This window comes from Pinus tabuliformis, chromosome 1_2 (genome assembly GCF_031772625.1).
Source record: "Pinus tabuliformis cultivar Carrire ecotype Pingquan chromosome 1_2, CPIR1, whole genome shotgun sequence".
NCBI lineage: Eukaryota > Viridiplantae > Streptophyta > Pinopsida > Pinales > Pinaceae > Pinus > Pinus tabuliformis.
Genome location: NC_142298.1, coordinates 901,394,963 through 901,417,678, shown reverse-complemented (window position 1 = coordinate 901,417,678; position 22,716 = coordinate 901,394,963). Strand labels below are relative to the sequence as shown.

At 38.7% G+C, this 22,716-nt stretch overlaps 1 protein-coding gene across 1 annotated transcript in view; it reads left to right on the top strand.

Moving 5' to 3' along the window:
- LOC149208858 (ribosomal RNA small subunit methyltransferase J) overlaps positions 1-20,549 on the top strand; it is a 146,143-nt gene extending 125,594 nt beyond the window's left edge. The window contains exons 5-6 of the mRNA XM_089396182.1: positions 19,882-19,946; positions 20,077-20,549. Of these exons, the coding sequence (XP_089252308.1) occupies positions 19,882-19,946; positions 20,077-20,218 (207 nt within the window). The 3' untranslated portion in view covers positions 20,219-20,549. The remainder of the gene's footprint in view (positions 1-19,881; positions 19,947-20,076) is intronic.
- The last annotated feature ends 2,167 nt before the right edge of the window (positions 20,550-22,716 follow it).

Sequence of the window (22,716 nt, the reverse complement as noted above, 5' to 3'; positions counted from 1 at the left end):
CTCAATTCAAAGTAACAAAATGACTAGCTTCCACTAGGGTTTGTAGTAAACCCTAGATTTTATTGATTCTCAACATCCACAATGCAATTTCAGATTTTATCAACTTTCCATAAATCCCAAATTATCACATTGTCATCATATATCATAGATTTGAACTTCTACTGAGGTTTAGTTACAAAACCCTAGAATTGACAAATACTATCATCCTAGAGAATCAAACTTCGACTAGGGCTTAGTTCCAAACCATAGGACTCACGACCGTCAACAATTAGGTCAACACATATATCTGGGACTTCATCATCATGCACAAGCATATCATATCAAGTGTTAGTCAAACCCAAAGACACAAATATCAATAAATGTTAGACATATAACAAACTTGATCGGACTAGGGTTTGATTAGATAAACACACACATGCCAAGGATTTCATTTCTAGGACATTATAAGGGTCTTGCTTATACGCCCTACCAAACCCTAATAATCTAGGGTTTCAATACAAACCCTAAATTTCCAATACTTCAAAGGTTTGAGATTTCAGACATTACCATTCAACCCTAACAAGTTAGGGTTTCCATAACCATACCAAAACCCCAAACATGACATCATGAAAGCATAATACATTTTCTTTTGGCTTCAACAATAACCATAGGTAGGCTAGGGTTTCACACATTATCATCGACATACCCTTAAGTTAGGGTTTTTCACAACAAACCTTTTTAGGGTTCTACAAGAGTAATCAAAGATATGAGGAGGGTAGATTTATCTAGTGATGAATCACCCAATCAAGAATCTTTAAGATTCAAGAAAGCTAGACACAATGATGTTAGAAATAGTTTATCAAGAATGAATATAAAGAGAGCAGAAACTTGCGATTCAAAACATATCTCTTTTTTCTTAACAAACTTGGTAATTCCAATGCTTTGTCTTGTGAGGCCTTCTTCCTTGAGTCTTCAACAGGTTTTTCCTAAACAAGAAGAATATGAGTGGAAATGTGATTAGCATTTAATGCAAACAAAACTAGATAAGTAAGGAAAACTGAAAGTGAAAATGGTAATAAGATATTTATCTTTGGAGTTTGGTGAGGGCTCCTTCCAAGCTTGAGGGATACCTATAACCTTAAGAACAAATAAAAATGTTTTTCCAAAATATGTTAAACCTACAAATACTAAAAATAAAAAATGAAATAACTAAAGCTTAGGTCAAAGGACTTAGTAATGCAAGTCCCTTATATCTAGTTCTTCGGGCTTATTCTTCTTTGGAGATCCTTCTTTAGCAATTTTGGCTTGGTTTCTGCTTCTTTTCTTGTTCTTCAGATTGTCAGGACAATCACTTCTATAGTGGCCCATTTTGTAGCATTAGTAGCATTCTATCTTGGACATATCGACCTTCCTTCTTGGCCCTCTTGACTTATTGGAGTTTCGTTTCTTGTGAGAAGCGGAGTATGCATTTGAAACCTTTTATTTCATTGTTGGATACCAATGAGATTCTCATTTCTTCTTGGGTGCAAGCATTGCATAATTGCTCGAAGGTAGGAGCTTCTTTCCAACTATTGAGACCTAAAGCAAAAGAACTCCAAGTAGGTGGCAATCCCAATAATGCAATGATTACTAGTTCCTTTTTTGGTACAATTTCATCTATGGCTTGGAGTTCATCTTTAATTTTAGATATCCTTACCAAGAAGGAAGCCACATTATCATTCTTTCTCATTTTTGTAGTCCTTAACTCATTCTTCAAACTTGCTACTTGACCGATGTTCTTGATAGTGAACAATTTTGATAAAGCTTCATACATTTCTTGAGCATGGTCTATATTGGAAATGTATGGGACAAGATTGTCCTTTATGCTTTCTACCATCAATGTCATAGCCAATATTTCTGATTCTCTATACTTCACTTTGTTTGCATCACTGGATTCTTCGGTAGGTTTCTTCACCTTTCCTTTAACCAAATCCAAGACCTTGTTCTTTTCAAGAATGAGGTCAATTCTCTTCTTCCATGCCCTGTAATTTGATGCTCCTTCCAATTTGTTCTCACTCTTTATTGTGTTAGACATTGTCCTTGAAGATAGTGAGCTTCTTCCCTTATAAGAGCTTCTTATATGATCCCTTGATCAATCCTTTAGACTCCTTCTAGTAGATTCTCAAAACTGCCTTTTTCCTTCTTCACCTTAGCTCTAATACCATGTTAGAAAATCAGAAAGGCAGAAATATTTTCTTATATAGATAATTACTTATGATTCTTTTATCTTTAGTTCATCAAGCAATTACCAAAACAATAATACAAGGACAACAGATGTAGGCGGACAACCAGGGAAAAACCCCTATCTAAGGGAAAACCCAGTCAACAATTCTTCCTTCAATAGTTTCTCGAGATAATCCAAGACTCTTTGACCTAGACAAAGACTTCCTCCACACCAAGTCAACCCTCAATCCTTCTTGTAGATGATAACCCTTCAAAAGAAACTTCGACCTAGCAGCATCAACATGCAGCTGCAACTTCGACCCAGTAGTAGCAGCGTCGACTAGACTAGAAGAACTTCGATCTCCCTTGATACACCTTAGAAGTGAGAGAGTGTTGGCCCAAAATTTCGATCTTGGTGTCTTCTATTATCCTCCAAAAACTCACACTCCTTTCCAGCTCGTTTCCAATTTCGTACTTCCCATCTTCCAACTTCAGATATCGAACTATGTGTGAGAGAGTGAATTTCTCCAAATGAATTTGAACTGCCTTGTATATAGCCTTCCAGTGAGGTTGAATTTCCCTTCTTAATGTTGACTTGATCTTCTTGAGGCCGACATGGTGTGGAGGAGACTAAATTCATTTTTGACTCAAAAATAATTCTTTTTACATGATTCGAAAGCCCAAGAAGGGTCTTTTTTAATGGACAATGACTCTAATGACTCAGAATAAATCCTAGAAGTCCTCAATGGGGACTTTGACCTAAAACATGGTAACCCAAGCATGAAATCCATGTTTTAATAAGTCATAACAACAATAATAAAAATATTTTCTTCATTCTTTTGATAAGTACATTTCATTGTGACTCAAATATATTTATGAAGACCGAACCTAGTTACATATTTCAACACAAGAAAGGGATCAAGTTGAAGAGTTCATCTTCACTTGACAAGTAAGTATCTTTACTTCTATAAATTAAATTTAGTAAAATGACTTCATTTTTGCAAGGAGATCAACAAGCTGGTTGGCTCATTGAACTTCCTTGCATGGAAAAGGAGGATAGATTTAGTCCTCAAGGAAAATGAAGTTATTGATCATGTAAATGGCAAAGTCTCCAAACCATTTGAAGGGAAAGCACTATCATAATATATGAAAAAGGATCTAAGGGTCAAGGGATCCTTATAGAATCTATTAAAGGTTCCCTCATCCTATATGTAGTAGAGTTGGAGACATCAAAAGGGATATATGATAGGCTAGCAAAATTATTCTCTGAAAGCACGACAAGAAAAACCATATCACTGAGATCTAATCTATGCAAATTGAAAGAATCAAAGGATGAAGGGATATCTACATGTCTCACAAAAGTATCTCTAATAAGGAATCAACTTCAAGATCTAGGAGAGATCATATTCGATAAAGAAATGATTACCATTGTTCTAAATGCTCTAACTAATGAACAAGGAAACCTTGTATCAAAGGCCTATGAAATGGAGAAAGCTATCCCATTTAGTGATTTGTGGTCACTGTGCAAGAGTGAAGAAAACAAGTTAAAGGCAAAAAGTGATACAAATGAGCAGGGTCAAACATTTCCTATCGTGTTAAGAAGTAAAGGGATATTTGGCAAGTTTGGTCCTCAGAAAAAGAAGAAGATCAATATGTCTTAGATCCAATGCTATGGATGTCAAGGATATGGGCACTTCAAGAGAGTCTGTCCTAAGCTCAAGAAGGGAAGCAACAAACGAGGAAGGGAAGAAGCCCATATCACTCAAGAAGAGGAAGAAGTTGAAAATAAAAAATTCAAGGAGGAAGTGAAAGATCTCCACTATTATTGAGATAAGTTTTCCTCACCTAGTTCTTCTCAAGTTTTTGTTTTTGGTATGGATTATAACTGTCATGATAGGAATCATTAAAAGCATGATAGGATGCATCATGGTATCATAGAAGCATTGAAAGCAAGAGCTCGTGACATCATGAAAGATAGCTGAAGTCTATGGCAGTCACCCATGGAAAGATATAGCTCTTGGAAACCTCATTAGAAACATAAGTGGTACTTATGGGAAAAGGAAGAAAAAGTCATCTAGTACAAAGCTCATCATACATCAGTCAAAAGGAAACATTTGTTGGATGAGGATACTCAAGATCCTCTATTGGAATCTTCGTCGGAAGGTTCACCAATCAAATGGAAGCAAGGGTTTCATCAAGAATTCCAATTTGTGGAATTCATGGGATGATGACAAAAGAGGTGAAGCAGATCAAGGGATTGAAATTATTTCAATCAAGGAAGCTGTCAGAGGAAGTCTAGATGACCTAAAGGAAAAATGAGGTATGTATGCTTGTATTCGATATTGTAGAGTCATGTCATATGGTTGCAGGCAACAGGGATAAATGCTCTATCTTGAGAGCATGATCAAAAGCAAGGATCTCTTCCTTTGAAATGATGCAGGAAGGCATGGGTCACACATTGTCTACATGAAATCAACATAATATGTCTCCATATGGAATATAAGGTAGTTGACAAAATTGGAGGAACTATGACTGGAAGTTTCGAGAAGGAAATGTGTGAAGAAAGAAAGGAAGAGATCATGAAGTATGCAACTATGAAAAAGGCAATCAACATCCGAGGACTGAGAGATTTGACTAGGATATCTCCATGGAAGATATGAAGACTTTGATGAAGTCTGAAAAAGAAAGAGACCTTTGGCAATATATATCTTTTGGAGATGTGTCAATATATATGTAGGACGCTGATGTGAACTAGGAGATGACATGATGAAATACCACAAAGGTAATTTTAATTTAATATTCATCCCGTATTTTTGAATGATATATGGATGGGCTAATGCAGGGCTGCCAAGGAAAGAGCGATGGATATCTTCTACCACTGATGTCTATGTAGTAGGATGAAAGATCCTTAAGGAAACATGGCATGAAGAAGGCAACATGGCATGAAGGAAGGCCAAATATGAACTGACTTGGATGTTGATTTATGGTAGTATCGGATGTGCTCTAAGCCTCAAAATTTGCAGGGAGGCTTGGACGCATGTATTCTACAATACCCAGAAATCGCTTTGGGAAATTCCATCTGGAGACAGTTTTATTAAAATAATTAATTATTTTTAATGGGTGCTTAAGTCTAAATTAAGAAATTAAAATAATTAAAGGGTATTAATCTAACTGTGGGTGAAACTTCTAGAAGAAGACGAGGATCAGGCCAAAATGATTTGATCCATTGATTAGAATCTAATTTGGGCCGTTGGTTCTCCATTGGAGGATTATAAGAGGAGGCTTGATGGGCATTTGGAAGGGACATCGAGTGGAGATCAGAAGATCGAATTTCTGAAGCACAATAGTCGTCAGAAGAGGAATTCGAAGTGATCTTTTGCAGTGAGGGGCAGAGATAGTATCCAGAGGGAATTTTTTCCTGGGCCAGAGAGTACAAGGCAGAGAGGGCATAACGACTTCCAGAGAGGTTGACGCTGGGCCACGTAGAGCTGATGTAGTGGCAGCACATAGCCTGAAGGGAGATCGAATTCCTGTTGAGGAAATCAAATTTCAGAAGTCGGGAGCCGGGGTGTGAGACCGGGAGGCTGAGAGCTGATGTCTCCAGCGAACAGAGGGTCAGAAGGAAGAGCAGCATAGTCCCCAACAGAGGTGATGCAGAGACTGTGTGGGGTTGACCCAGTTTTGCGCAGAGGCTGACGCAAAGGGACGCAGAAGGGATGCAGAGGCTGACACAAAGGGACGTAGAGGCTCACTTCTAGCAAACCAAAGCCGGATCTTCCAGTGATAGGGTGAGATCATTTCACTATTTCGTTGTCCAGTTTCTCTCTGTATCGGATAGCCAGTTGGGCATCCAACGAATTGTACTCAAAATTACTACTGCATAATAATAAAACCCTCAGTTGCTGCACCGGTTTTCCCACACTGGGTTTTTCTGGGACATTTGTCCAAAAATAACTGTGTAGATGTGTTGTGTATTTCTTTCTTGCGGAGTTTCTTGTTTCCGCATTTTATTTAAATGGTGAAGGCTGCCGTGTATTAGTTTCGGTGTTTACTGTAGGAAACAATAAATAATTTGTTCAAGTAATTAACAAATAGGAGAAACTTAATCAGTTGCTACAGTAGAAATTTGGGCTTCCAAATTTTCACATGGTCTCAACGCTATAGGTGAAACAAAAAGTAGTGCTGAAAAAGCCCAACGCTAAAGAAGTCGAAGTGCTGCATAGGCAACAAATCGAATCCCTAGAGGGATTGCGCTGTCTAGGCCAGGAGGGCAAGATTTTCGTGGTAAATCTCTCTCTGAGTGAGTCGACAGAGAGGTAGAATTTCTAGATCAAAATTTGTCAGTGCAGCAGTAGCTTCAACGAAGAGGGGTTCCTGGTGTCACACAGTTTTCTGCAAGCATTTGCTGGGCAGAAAGACGTCAAAAGAAAGAAGAGACACTTGAGGGAATTTCTTCCTAGCCAGGGAATTCGAATTCTCATTTGCTGAGCAACAACAAGGGGCAGCAGATCTACTGACTCCAACTAGAAGTGCGTAGGCTAGCCTAGCACCAACGCAGAGGAGAGAGGAGGTCATCCGACTTTTTTAATTGGCAGAGATGGAAACTAATGGGTTGCCAGATCAGGATTATTAGAGGGAGCATCCAACTATGTGATCTGGAAGGCAAGGATCTGATGCCTTCTGGATGAGCACGATCTCAAGACTTACGTCGACAGTGTGGTGGTTGTACTCGTGGATCCAGATCTGCTCAAGAAGTACAAAGCTGAGATGGCGAAAGCCAAGAGGATGATCCTCGACGGAGTGAGGATCATGTAGTGTGTCACATTGTGAGCAAGGATACTGCCTGACAAATGTGGGAAGCTTTGGCCACGTTATACAAAGGATCTTCTGAGCTACAGAAGATGTACTTAGAGCAGAAGATGAGATCCACGCAGATGCAGAAGGGGGAACACATTGATCCGTTCCTTACGAAGCTTCAGGAGATCCGAGATTTGTTGGCAGTTGTGGGGTCAACACCTCAGCCTATCGAGATGGTGAGGCTGGCCCTAAATTCAATCTCAGAAGAATGGCAAGTGTTTGTCCAGAGTATCCTGGGTAGAGAGAGATTGCCAGATTGGGAAGGGATGTGGGCTGCTCTTCAGCAGGAAGAGATGAGGAGAGACTTAGTCAAGTGCAAACTTGATAGTAGCAGCAACAACAGTGGGACGAAGCCCAAGGAGGAGGATGAGAATGCAACCCTCACATCTAAGGGGCAATAGGAGCAACGGAAAAAGAAGAAAGATGTTTTGAATATCAAGTGCTTTCGGTGTGGTGAACTTGGTCACTACGCTACACAATGTCCTCTCAAGAAGAAGGACAAGGATGAGAAGCATGATCCGAAGGCTGTATCTACATAGATTGAGGAGGAGGAGTTTTCCATGATTGCCTAAAGGTGGGGTGATATAGAACTGTAGTTTGAAAGAACTGTAGATGGGCAAGATCCTTGAGGAGTCCACCTCTCTGATCAATACCTTGCTACAGGAGCCCAGATCAGAAGTAGCAGGATGAACCGGTGTCAGTTGATGTAGAGAAGTGTCAGAGTGATAGTTGCAGTAGCTAGGAGCGCCAGAGACTGAGCGGCGCAGAGCTAGAGTTGGAAACAGTGCAGTTGGCACAGAGCAGAGTCAGCAGCAACGCATAGGCTTCAGAGGATCAACGCAGAGACTAGCAGTAGTCATACTCCGGCAACAGATGTATCATGCTGAACACCAGTTCAGTAATTTCGGAGTTGCAGTATGGATGCAGTGTTGGTAGTTGCAGTGTCAACAATAGTACAAATGCAACATTTGCGCAGTAGTTGGTGGGTAGAAATGTTAGACATTAGCAGCACAGAGGGAGATGTTACAGAGAAGGGTGATGCTTCAGCAGGTTGCATTGCTAGAGCACATTCCTCACTAAGAGGGAGTGTTGATTTCTGGGAGCATCGGAATTGCTTTAAGCCACAAAATTTGCAGGGAGGGTTGGACACATGTATTCCACAATACCTAGACATCGTTTTGGAAAATTCCACCCGAAGACAATTTTATTAAAATAATTAATTATTTTTAATGGGTGCTTAAGTCTAAACTTAGGAAATTAAAATAATTAAAGGTATTAATCTAACTATGGGTGAAACTTCTAGAAGAAGACGAGGATCAAGCCAAAATGATCTGAGCCATTAATTAGAATCTAATCTGGGCTGTTGGTTCTCAATTGGAGGATTATAAGAGGAGGCTTGATGGGCATTTGAAAGGGACATCCAGTGGAGATTAGAAGATTGAATTTTTGAAGCACAACAGTTGCTGGAAGAGGAATTCGAAGTGATCTTTTGCACTGAGGGGCAGAGATAGTATCTGGAGGGAAGCTTTTCCTGGTTTGGAGAGTACAAGGCAGAGAGGGCAGAGCGACGTCCAGAGAGGCTGACGTTGGGCCACGCAGAGTTGATGCAGTGGCAATGTAGAGCCTGAAGGGAGATCGAATTCCTGTTGAGGAAATCAAGTTTCATAAGCTGGGCGCCGGGGTGTGAGACAAGGAGGCTAAGCGCTGAAGTTTCCAGCCAACAGAGGGTCATAAGGAAGAGCAGCACAGTCCCCAACAGAGGTGACACAGAGATTGCATGGGGTTGACGCAGTTCTGCGTAGAGGCTGATGCAGAAGGGATGCAAAGGTTCACTTCCAACAGATCAGAGACGGATCTTCTAGTGACAAGGTGAGATCATCTCACTATTTTGTTTTGTCCAGTCTCTCTCTGTATCGGATAGGCAGTTGGGCATCCAACGAGTTGTACTCAAAATTACTATTGCATAATAATAAATCCTTCAGTTGCTGCACTGGTTTTCCCACACTGGGTTTTTCCGGGGACATTTGTCCAAAAATAACTGTGTAGGTGTTGTGTATTTCTTTTTTGTTGAGTTTCTTGTTTCTGCATTTTATTTAAATGGTGAAGTATTTCAGTGGTCTGCAATTCGAGTAAGTTCTGTGGCAGAGAAAGAAGTGTGAAGATCTCTTAAGAAGTCCCTCTATCCAAGCGAAGGAGGAAAACAATACACTGATCTGTTCGAGACTGTTTTAGGGTCACTGCTGCAGAAAATTTCGATGAGGTTTTGAAGTGAGCAAGTGATACAAAGATCAACGAAAGGGTCAAAAAGGATAGTCCTAGAGCCAACAAAGTGAAGCAAAGGGAGAGCGAGGTTTGTGGCATTATTTAGATCTGTTTTTGGGGTCTGTTTTGAGACACGTTCAGGACTTATGCTACAGTAATCACAGTCCTCTTAGACAATCGAGATTGGAAGCAGTTCAAGTCATAAGGGAGGCCGAATCAAGCTAGGAAGAGACTCCATCCCAAGCAAGGGAAATCAAGGCATAAGAAGAGGTCTTATGTACAAGTTAGGGTTTCTGAATTAAGGAGGCCGAAGGTTTGAAGCAGAAGGAGGTCGAAGTGGAAGAGGAGCTGAGACAAAGGAAGGAGCAAAAGGGTGACTATCATCAAGGGATCTTGTGTCTTGGTCTTGGAGTGGCAAATAGGTCAAGGGTCTTGGTCTTGGTATTTGTCAATTGGAATCTCTATAAGAAGAAGAATTTGTTTGGGTTTTCCTCTCAAGTGGGAGAGGTTTTGGCCCTGGCTGATAGCCTATATTCTGTGTTTCTTGTCTCTTTATGGTTTATGCATTAGTAGTTATTTGATGAAGAGAGCACTAATAACCTAAGTAAAAGAAGATCCTAATCTAAAGAAGTAAAAAGCACTCACAAGCAGTTACTAATAGAAGAGAAATCACTTAATCTCTATGCCCTAGATTTCTCAACAATTTTTCGCTAAGGCCATGACAAAGGAGTTCAACAATTAACACCACCAACACTAGGGTACATGAGCACATACAGGGCTTGGTGCTCTTGATTAAATGCCAATCACATACCCTCAGACATGATATAATCTTATGAAATGCCACAATCTCATTGATCCTGAATTCTTGAAAACTGTTAAGTCTGCTGCATTTTGAATAGGATATGGAATTCCATTTTCCCCATATGAAGTTCGATGAGGCTGGAACCACTCTCAAACATCCCGAGTCATTTCATGGTAATGTTAAAAATTTGAGTAAAAGGATGAAAATAAAAGATAAAGGAGAATGTCACTTTTACTTTAAGAATTTAACATTACCATGATGGCGCATCTAGGAAGCATCTAAGGAGCATGAAGGGAGCACCTTGGGAGTGTCCGGGAAGCCCCAACCCAACTTAGGTCAAAGAAAAAAAAATTTAGAACCCTGCAGAACCGCCCATCTCCCTCTAGATCTGCGGGCGATCCGTGCCCAAATGTTCACGAATCCGTGGTAGATCCTTTTTCGGATTCGCGGATCGGGAATTTAGAACCACAGATTGGGCTTGCGCGGTTCCAGATTTCCAGGAATCGCCTCAAAACAGCAGAACCGCAAATCCGATTTTTTGGATCCGCGGTTCCGTTGGAGGATCGCCCAAGGCTCTCTACGGGATGCGGTTCCGCCCTTGGATCCTTGGGGCGGGGGGAAGGATTGTGCAACATTGGGGAAAACCCTTTCCAATTTCTTCTTTTGTTAGATTGTCATCAAATGTTCAGCAGAGAGATACATTATCCAAGTACATCAATGAGTCAAAGGTCAAAGCCTTGACTAGTCAAATCAACCATTCAATATACAATTAAAGATGAGCCCAAAAGTCAAAAGTAAAATCTTCAATTCCCAGTCAAAGTCAACAGTGGTCAACGCCTGCCCTAACTAGTCAACAATCAAAGTGCCCAGAAAAGTTTGGTCAAGGCAACAAAGAACTTGACTTCCTTAGCTCAGTCAGACTCGGTCAAAGCAATCATTAAAGCACCCCTCAAATTCGATCAAAGTCAAAGAGTTAACATATGGAAACCCTAGCTTCAGAACATTAGTCAAAGATAGTCAACTTATGCTCAAAATTTCGGTCAACAACCTCCTCAAACTCAGCCTCCAAGACAGTCAAAGAATTCGGTCCAACCAAGGCAAAATGTCCAAGTCAAATCCAAGACAAAGTTGGTTAAAACAGTGCCAAACAGAAAGTCAATGCTGGTCAACGTAAACACCCTCTCTCTCTCTCCTTCACATGTGTGAGCTCAGACCTGCAATTTTCAGAGGTAGTCGAACCAAATAAGAGAAGAAATGAATGTGATATGATGCCTCCAAGTGATGTGACATGAGGTGTACTTATATGTGGTTGATGATGAGGTCAAATTTCCTTGCCTAGGCCAACTTGTATTTTTGTGTAGATGTGGGTTTCACATTAAAAATAATATTTTTCCTTGTGCAAATTAAATTCTTCCAAGGGCTAGTAGGTCTCCAAAGGGCGAGGAGGGCTTCTCAACGGAGGGGATTGCTATGCAAGATGCTAAATTTCATCACCCATAAAGGCACCTATACTATATCAATCTACTTTCAGTAGCTATCTATGGGTTATGGTTAAAATATCTTTGATGAAGACATGGTATGTGAACATCTTCTTGTGATCTATATTAAATGTTTTTAGATTCTGCAATTTCTTGTTGTTGGATTAGGCTTGTTAAAGAGTGTTGAAACTTATGGTAGCTTCAGAAGGTATTCTACATAGTCTTGGTGTCTTAGCATGTAGAAGATGATTTATCGCCTCTTTAGGTGCTTGATGGAGTAAGTGATTTATGTCTTTTTTCTTGAGTCGAACCTAGGAGAAGCACAATAATTAAATTCAATTTATTATTGTGAACTATTCAGTCAATTTTTGAGGATAGATAATTAAATTATTCAAGTGGCTTAGAAATGATCTAAATTGTTGATCTCCTAGATCTTCTAGAAGGGAGATTAAGGATTTGGGCTTGATGAAGATTATAAAATAAGCCTAAGGGAGAGGTGAAGATTCAACAACAAGTGGAGAAAGTGATTTTCTCTAGAGCGAGAGGCTCAGCTAGACTGTAACAACAAAGGAGGAAGAGTGCAAGTTGATTTGAGAGATTTCTAGGGGGCAAATATTATTTGAGATTGTATGGCTGAATTGCTGAAGGGAGAAGGAGGTCGATTTGTTGGAGAGGCCGATTTGTGAGGGCCAAATTTCTTGAGGTGTAGAGGCTGTTTGAGGGGAAGGCGTAAGGTTGAGTTGTTGGTGAGAGGTGAGCCAAAAATCCCCAGGTTTTCTACTTTTGAGGAGGTTGCAGATGTGCAGGTCTGGAGGGATGCCATGGTGGAGGAGTATGGTTCCATCATTAGGAATGATGTGTGGGACATAGTGTCAAGGTCAGAGGAAATGTCTCTAGTCACTTCTTAATGGATCTTCAAGATCAATAATGCAACTAATGGCAGTGTCGAGAAGTGCAAAGCAAGATTTGTGGCAAGAGGTTTCTCCCAGTAGGAGGGAGTGGATTACGAGGAGACATTTGCACTTGTCGCCAGATATGCATCTATTAGAGCGATCATATCTATTGCTTCAGAGATGAGGTGGAGAGATGGATGTGAAGCCTTCTTTCCTCAATGAGGTGATTGAGGAAGAGGTATATATTGAGCAGCCTCAGGGCTTTGAAGTGCATGGGAGAGAGTCTCATGTATGTAGGATGAAGAAGGTCCTTTATTGGTTGAATCAGGTTTCGTGCGCATCATACACTGTGATTGCTGGATGTCTTCTTGGTATAATTCACCAAAAGTGAGACAGACTCCAACTTGTACTATGTACTTGTTGAGGGTGAGTCGTTCATCTTGGTATTTTATGTTGATCTTTTCTTTACGGGATCGGAGAGGCTCATAGGGATGTGCAAGGACGACCTTGCTTTGTAGTTCGAGGTGAAAGACACAGGCTTGATGCACTACATTTTGGGATGGAAGGTGTGGCAATAGCCAAGAGATATTTTCCTTGGGCAGGGAAAGTATGTAGTTGAGACCTTGCGGAGATTCAACATGGAGAATTGCAGGCCTATGTGTGCATCGATGATCACTAACTTGAAGAAGTTGAGTGCTTCTAAATGTGAGTTGGTGGATCTCGCACTCTATAGGGTAGTTGATAGGTTCCTTGATGTATCTGGTCAACATTAGGTTGGATATTTGTTGGGCTCAGATATGTTGGAGTTGGTGGACTAGAGTTGTAGGGGTACACTGATTTTGATTGTGTTGTGGACAAAAAATCCAAGTTTAGATGTTGTTTCAGCTTGGGATCAACGATGATTTCGTGGTACAGTAGGAAGCAACAATCAATGGCACTTAGTACAATAGAGGTAGAGTACGTGGCAACGAGTATGGCAAGTTGTGAGGCAGTATGGATTCACAAGATGCTTGCATGATTATTTGGTCTTGAGATGGGGCCAACAATGATTCATTGTGACAATTAGAGTTGCATTAAGCTCTTTGACAATCCTGTGTTTCATGATAGGTCCGAGCATTTTGAGATCTGATATGACTTCATCAAAGACAAAGTCCAGAGAAGTGTTGTGCAATTGTAGTAGATTCCACAGAGGAGCAGGTGACAAACATTCTCAATAAGCCTGTAGTGAAAGGGAAGTTTGTGAAGTACAAAGACAAGCTGGGGGTAGTAGAGAATCCCTTCCTTACTAGGAGGGAGTGTTGAAGCTTATGGTAGCTTCAGAAGGTCTTCTGCATAGGCTTTGTGTCTTAGCATGTAGAAGATGATTTATTGCCTCATTAGGTGCTTACTTGATGGAGTAAGTGATTTATGTCTTCTTTTGTAAGTTTAACTTAGAAAAAGTACAATAATTAAAGTCTGTTTATTATTGTGGACTATTAGTAATTTCTAAGGATAAATATTTAAATTATTTAAGTGACTTAGAAATGATCTCAACCATTGATCTCCTAGACCTTCTAGAAGGGAGATTAGGGTGAGCGATTTGCGCTTGATGAAGATTATAAAGTAAGTGTAAGGGAGAGGTGAAGACACAACAAGAAGTGGAGAAAGCGATTTTCTCTTCAGTGAGAGGCTTAGCTAGATTGTAATAGTAGAGGAGGAAGAGTGTAGGTTGATTCGAGAGATTTCCAGGAGGTTTAATTGTTGGAAATTGCAGGGTTGAATTGTTGAAGTGAGAAGGAGGTCGATTCGCTGGAGAGGCCAATTTGCTAGGGCTGAATTTATCGAGGCGCAGAGGCTGTTTGAGGGGAAGATGCAGGGCTAAGTTGTTGGTGAGAGGTGGGTCGGAAATCTCCAAGCCAAATTTCTTTAGTGGCTAATTTTTAATGGTCTGAAATTCCTTGGGCTGAATTCTTTCAGTGGAGCCAAGTTGCAACTTCCAATCAATGCATATTTCTTTGTAATTTCTAAGTGGGTCAAAACCCTTGATTTTCCTGAGATTAATTAATGAAGGAAAATTATTGTGGGTGTTATCCAGTGTTCCATAGGGACACGTCCCCTAGGGTGGGGTGCACACGCCCCACGCTTCCCACGCACTTGGGATGGGGGGACGTTTCGCCACATCCCTCGCTTGGGGAGATGTGGGGAGACGTAGGGGAAACATTTCCCTAGTGTGGGGGACACGTCTCCCCAAAAGGGGTGCTTTCAGGTGCACTTCTTAGAAGCGGGATGCGCATCCCCTCAAAAGAGGGATGCCCAGAAGCACCTCTTTTGAGTTTCAAGAACTTTTGTGTGGGGAACCCTAATATTCAATCTATGACCCTATTATTGCTATGCAATTCATGGTAATGTTAAGTTCTTAAAGTAAAAGTGGTAATGGTAATCCTTTTACTTAAATTTTTAACATCACCATGAAATGACTTCGGATGTTTGAGAGTGGTTCTAACCTCATTGGATTTCATATGGAGAAAATAGAATTTTAGATCTCACTCAAAATCTAGCAGTTAACAATTTTTCAATATTTCAAGATCAGGGGTATTGCAACATTTCTATTGGATTTTGTCATGTACGAGGGTATGGAACTAGTATTTAATCAAGAGCACCGAGGCTTCTATGTACCTTGATGTTAGTGGCACTGGTTGTTGAACTCCTCTATCATGACCCTACTAAAAATGTACCCATCACTCAAACAAAATCTTGACTTGACATGCTACATTTTTTCTATCTTACTCTAATGCTTAGAGGGTGATATTGATGACGAAGATTCCAATATAGGTAATGATTTTAATGATATGTAGGTATTTGTTGCAGCATGATTTTTTTTGGATCCCAGAGGCCATCTAGTGCTTGTTTGTTGATGTATTTTCGGTTTAGAAATGGATTGCACTCGGTGATATTTGGGTTATGTGCACCCTTACATGCTATATAAATGAGAATGTTTGCTTATTTGTGTATAAATGGTTTGGATTCACAGGGATGCACGTGAATATATATGTTTTTCTTTAAAATATGAATATTTTATGTGTTTTTGGTCAACCAGTGTTCTGGTCCATTTTTTTATCAATGCCAACCGATTCTTGGTTCAGAGGGTTTTCCGAGTCGATCATTGGTTCGGTTCCGATAACATTGGTATCTATTAGAGTCTATTTTCCGTAGGACTAATTAGATTCTAGAATGATGAATGATGAATTTAAATTTTAAATCAATGTAGATTCTAGAATGATGAATGATGAATATGGATCAATGTATTTCATTATTGAATCTTGTGGTGTATGGATGAATAATGAGTATGAATGATGTATGTACCAGTATGATATATATATTCCCCGACATCTCCCCATCCCCCCTAAATTTCCCTAAAATTTGAGGGTACTCCCACACATCTCCCCTGTGCGTCTAAGTTGCACTCAAATGGATACGGATACGGGGTTTGAAATGGATACGACAAATTTTCAAAAAATCTGGATACGATACGACAAGGAAATGACATATATCTATATCTATATATATATATAGTTCATATTACCATTCATCTTTTAGAATCTAGATTCTATATCTAAAAATACATAATCATCATCATGAATTCAACATAAACAAATCGTCACAATCAATTTAGCATAAACATTGTCATCATCATTAGCATTTATTATAACATTCAACATATTATCATCATCATTAGTAATGAAATTAGAAATGCTACAACCTTTGTGCTTTCGGGTCCAACTCCTTCAAAGAACGTGTCATGCATGGCAGATGGTATCTATCTTCCTTGCATGACAATTAAAAGGTCCATGGGATCATTGGGATATTCTGTCAAGACCTATTTGAACATTTTAATCTTCTCAATGTCAACTTGGTCTCTTGACTATATGCAGGCAAAAGATTGGCTAGAGAAGATTTGTTATATTGGAGGGATTTACGAAATCAAGAGCAAAATCAATGACAATTAACAAAACCTAAACCAAACTGAAAATTATCGCTCAAATAAATCTCTTTATGAAGACATTAATTAAACCCTTTTGTTTGTATTTTTGAACACCTATCCTTTTTTGTTTGTATAAATTTTTGAACAAATTTTCATGTGTTTTAACATTTTAAGGGTGGATTCCGATCACGATTTAAATCCGGAAACAGATCAAAAAAAATTAAAAACCCTTGGAAACGTATCCAATTCTGAATCTGAAGTTTCAGATTTTTTGAAACGGCACAAGAACATTTTTACGGCGTTTTGGACAAGGATCGTATCCGTTTCCGTTTCGGAAACGGGGATCCGCGTTTCCAGCAATTTCTTCAGGTGTTTCCGGTAACTTAGCTGTGCATCTCCCCACACCCACATCCCCTCGTCCTGTAGTCTTGGTGGAACATTGATGTTATTTGTTGCAACTTGCAATGTGTGATTGATCTCTCTCTCTGATTTTATTTCCATTGAATATTAATTTCTGGAAGTTAAAACTTAAAATACCAATGATTTTATTTTTCAACAAATCAGCATTTATTTGGTTAATAAAATAAATTGCTGGGAATAAAAATTGTTGCCAGAAAAATAACTCTGAGCTGGTATTAGGAGATTTAACAAAGAGATCATCGTAGATCTAGGTTTAGAACTTTAACCCAATGGATATAACTCAAACACATACTAACCTACTATATCCATTCATATTGGGGTTTTAAAATCAGTCAAATGTTGAGCACTATCCTGTAGTAATAAGGGGGTACGGGGTATTTTAATATACATATGGATATGGTTATTGCAGGGTGTATTAATTTATGAGTGAAGCATAAATATGTTTATTTTAATTGATATCTTTTGTAATTTACATTAGCCAGTTAGAATTTTCTATCACCAAACTATAGCACCTGGGAGGCAGTGAAGCATATTTATATTCTATAATTAGGTTCATGGTATTTACAGATTCTAGGAAAAATGTGTTAGCAAGTATTCTAAATTATTTCCAAGGACTCTGTAGAAGGGGTTTACCAAGTCCTTCACATAAATATGAATCGTAATTTATCCTACTTACAGCAGTGCAGAAGTTTGGAATCCCGTATTTTATCTCTTGAATTTTTGTTCTACTGCTGACTGTTTCAAAAGAGTTTTCAGTCTCTTCGTCATCTGTTGCTTATTTTCTGCATTCCATTTTCCAAACAAATTTGAAGTTGGTTATATCCACCCTGCAGCTTGCCTCCATGCATATAACTTGTAAATCAACGACAAAAATGTTTGGCCAAGCAAAATTTTTCATGTGGTGACAAAAAAGGTCCTTTCCTGTGGTCTTTGTCCACGAAGAATATTATGCCAGATGAAACTCATGGTGAAGTTAGTTTCTTATTTTCCATTATCTTTCAGACGTCCATGGAAAAACACAATTGCAAATTCTATTTGGTGATTTCCTTACACAATTTTGATCCATTTCACTTGGGATGGGGAAATAGGTATGGTTTCAAGAAACGCCTCTGTTAAAACTTAAGAAAATGGGAAATGGGATATACATTTATATCAGTTTTAAATATTCTGATTGAAAAGCACAATTTAGAAAAATTAAATCACCCTCAGACAAAAGTATGTACGACAGGAGGAAATTATAGTCTGCTTCTACCATAGAATAACCACAACTTTGAAACATTGTTCAGAATTCAAATCCAATTATGATACACGTCCATTTAACCACATTATAGTTATTTCTGAGTTTCTACACAGGCATTAAAGTCTTTATTCCAAACTTCAGTATAGTGAAGAAGTTGGAAACTTGGAAGTAATAATTTCCTTAATTTTTGTGGCTGAGTTCAATTTGGCAGTGGAATTGAACTTTGAAGGTTTGCATGCATGAAGTCAGACACGATAAATCAGAATAAACTGTGTAGCATTTTTTAATATCATTGCATTTACAAAACAAATTATTTGCTGTCCACAGATGACAGAAAAGCTGTCAGCAGTGCCTGAAATTTATTAACATCTTCAACAAGAATTGAAATTGAAAAAGATAATAGACACAAGTTATATGCAATGGCAGATGAAAAAATCACAAGGAGATTTTGACTCAGGGAAGTCACCGTTCTCATAGATTTATAGAGTTAAAATAAACAAATAAAGATATTTTATGTATTCATTTATATATATGATCCTCTTTATTGGCTAAATTTTAATAAATAAAGGCAAAATATGATTGTGCAATGACTAATGAGTATTTCAAATTTGTGACATTTTTTTTCTCCTATTTTCCAAGGAAAACCTTTTGGGGAAACTTAAAGGATGCTTCCCTGCATTTGTGGATGGCATCCGTAATAAATCCCTCAGCGATAGACTAGTGCACTTAACCCAAGAGATTGGAACCATGTAGCTAAATGTTCAGTAACATTGGTGACAACAGGTTGAGACAACCCCTGGGATATATATGTGTGTGTTTAAATCTGTGCACACGGTCTTCCATCCTCACTGCTTGAAAAATCTATTCAAAGAATAGGAACTCACATGCAACAGTGAAGAAGAGAAGAGATTAGGGCTACTTTTCTGTTAGAAAACATCTTCTGTTCGATGAAATATTTTACAATGAGGCTCTAGCCATTTTTTTATTATATCAAATTTTTATTTTGTTTTATAATTTTTGTTCAGCTTCACAAGAAGGACCAAGAAAGGCAGGGAATACCATAACAGGACAGGAAATGGTTTGGAAACACTGCCGTATGTTTCCAGAGATATTTTGTAAATGGAGAATTCTCCGAAATATTTCTGGTTTGGGGCAGTTTCTGCAACAGCTGCAAAACCTGGTTGGATAAACTTTGTGTAACATAACAGATGAAACCTCTGCACCACAAAAGAACTGTTCAACTACTATATTCCCAGAAGGAACTTGTTTTGTAATTACTGTAGACAAACTTTTGTTTTCTAGCATGCCTTAGCAGGTGAAATGGCGAGCCTTCTAAACGAGCAAATGACACAAATTTGTGGTTGAGAATTAACAGAGGTTGAAGTTCCTACGGAAGTTCATAATGTTGAATAATTATAAATACTAGTTTTGGGATTTATCCTTCCGAAATTAATAATTATATTTGTCTGTACTTTGTTTGACATTCTATAGAATATCGAGCTTCACAGAAACTGTGTTAACCATATTAAATATTTTCATTTGCTTCTGGCAGGAAGCATATGTAGCCTTCTGGGTTTTCTCTTCTGCTAGAAGTGATATGTTATTTTCTATTTGTTAAACCCAGACGAACCAATTATAGAATGCTGTGCACAAATAGAAAGTTTGATGCATAGAGAAACTGTTCGTGGGATATTCTTGTTTTCCTTAACTGCCTAGAATTAGCCTTTTTGCTTCAATTTAGGTTCATACCTATTGAATTAACCACTTTATTTCTTTTGGACCGGCAGCTTGATGAATTTTGTTCAACAACTCGGAGCTCTCTCGGCATTAAAGAAATCTTTGGCGTAACTGAGTATGTGCTATACTTTTTTAGATCTGGAAGTGTCACTTTGTTTTTGTTCTTCAGTCATTTGTGCTGTGGTTTTTCCTTCTTCGCGAATTTGAACCTAAGTTTAGAATTTCCATGTGTGTTGGTTTTTCAGTGAGGATGCAGATGCTCTTAGGATTGAGACATTATCTGAGGTTTCTGATGTGGATTCACTTGAAAATATGGTAAAGTTGTCTTCGGACTCAGATTCAGATTCAGAGGAAGCTGATACAGAAACAGATAAACCACAGGGATGACTTCACAATAACGAGAAAACATTTTTAGTTGAATGCCAATACTTAAGATGCAAAAATGAATCAGAAAAAAATTAAAAAATAGTTTGCGGAACAATTTTTTCAAAGTGAGGTTTCTAGCTATTGTAACAAGATGCGGAACATATAGGTGAGCTTATTTAAGAACTAAAGAATATTTTTGAATTTTGAATGGTGGTGATTCATTCGAGGCATATAACTATCATCTAAGTCTGTAAGAGAAATATGCGTTCTCAATGTGGCTATAGCCGAAGAAGAAATTTTATAATTCTTCAAATTCGAAATAAAAAAATAAATAATCCTTTTCCTTTGCAAATGGCATAATTTTTTCCTAGTATAACAGGACTGCAGCACATGTTCAAGAATGTTATTTGTTAGAGAGAAATATTCAAATAGTAATTAATGTTGGAATCAAAGTAGTTATATTAGGGTTTGATGCTCTTTTTTTGATAATTACTTGTGAATGTGTTGGCTTCTTTTACGTTTTTATATCTTATATTTCATCAAGCAATTACCATATTATGTGTCTATGAAGATCACAAAACAAGAGACACAAGATATAGGCAGTATGCCAGGGCAAACCCCCCTTCTTCCTTTCAACAGTATTCTTTGAGACTCTTCACCCTAGACCAAGACCAGAACTTCCCTCCACACCAAGTCAGCGTTCTAGATCTTCGACCCCTTCCGGCGACTTTCACTAGGCAACAACTTCCAGCAACAAACGACTTCCGGCAACAACGAAACTTAGGAGACTTCAATCTCCCAATCCAGACCACAAAACAGAGAGAGTGAGGCACCAAAATTTCAAATTTTCCTTTCTTCTTAGACTTCCACAAACTTGCATTTGCTTCGGCTTCCCGACGATAGACTTCACATCTTTTTCCAGCTACAAGAGAACTTCACACTTTTTCCTAGCTACAAGAGATATCGAACTTGTGTGAAAGAATGATGCTCCAAGTGAATTCGATGAGCTTGTATTTATAGGCTCCATGTGAGGTCGAATAGGGTCCTTAGGGCCGACTTAATCTTCTTCTAGGCCGACATGGTGTGGAGGATACATAAATCATATTTGACTCAATACTTAACCTTTTACATGATTCAAAAGCCCAAGAAGGGTCTCTTTAAAAGTACAATGACTCTATTGACTCATAATAAATCCTAGAAGTCCTCATTTGGGGACTTTGACTTAAAACAAAGTGACCCAAGCATGAAAGTCACAATAATAATAATAAAAATTATTTTCTTTATTCTTTTGACAAGTACATTACATGATGACTCAAGTACATTAATGAATACCAAACATAGTTAATTTGAAGAACTTAAGGCATCGCAATGCCATGGACTAGATTCCTGACGAGGGAAATCTATCCATTGATCTCTCAACAATTTAGGCACCGTAATGCCATGGACTAGATTCTTGACCAGGGCAATCTATCTAAGTGGGAATAAGATGGATTCAAGCTTTCAGTCCCTCTAGGTACCATCCGGCTTACTTGCTAACTACCAACCCAAACATCTAGGTGTGTATCCAAAACAAAGCTGAATAACCAACACCACCTTTCCAACTTCGGGACCCAGACATCAACACAAAGTGCCGACCGGATGTCTTCTCAGGGAATGCTTCATTCACAAAGCCTCAACACCCCTTGATCTAGCAGATCAAGGACCACAAATCTCTCCCGATCAAACTGATCGGTAACCAACATGCTATCAAAAACCTTTGAGAGATTTACTTGTACGAACACAACCCCAATCAATAATATACTTTCACATGTACATAATCAAATACAAACCTCTGGGGTCGTTTTAGATGTTGCTCCTCAACTCAGTAGGACTATCAACCGAATCTTTGACAAAAGATTCCTCAATTATATGCTTTCCTACTTTTCATGTAGCAAGATATCCTCCAAAATTCATTCTTCAATCAAGACCAAGCTATGCCTTCCCTCCCAGCCAGGGAGCATCTCTTCATCCAGACTCCCTCTTGATCTTAGGGAGATCTCTTCTATGCAGGCTTCTTCCGGGACATGAGCTTCTTGTTTTCGTCATTGGAGAATCTTTCACGACTTCCAATCATTTCATCAGAGTTATTATCATCCTCATCTTGCTTGTCACATCGAGCACCTTCACCAAGTTGAAGATTGTGTCCCTGCACAACTTATATAGCAAGTACAACTAAATCTATAGAAGCATGAAGTTAGTCATATCCTAATCACGGAAGCATTTTAACTATATCAGATACCCATACATAATTACAAACAAGAGACATATACTCTTCAACATCTTTCTAGGGACTTTGTCATAAACCCTAGATTACTTCTTAACAACTTTCATTCCATCTAGGGTTTCAATGTTTCTTCCAAAGGTATGACCTACCTTACTACAACATATAGCAAACCTTAGAAACAATTCAGACAAATACAAGACATCCAACAATCTTTCAAATTTCATATGTTAGACTTCTTACTAGGGTTTCATACAAA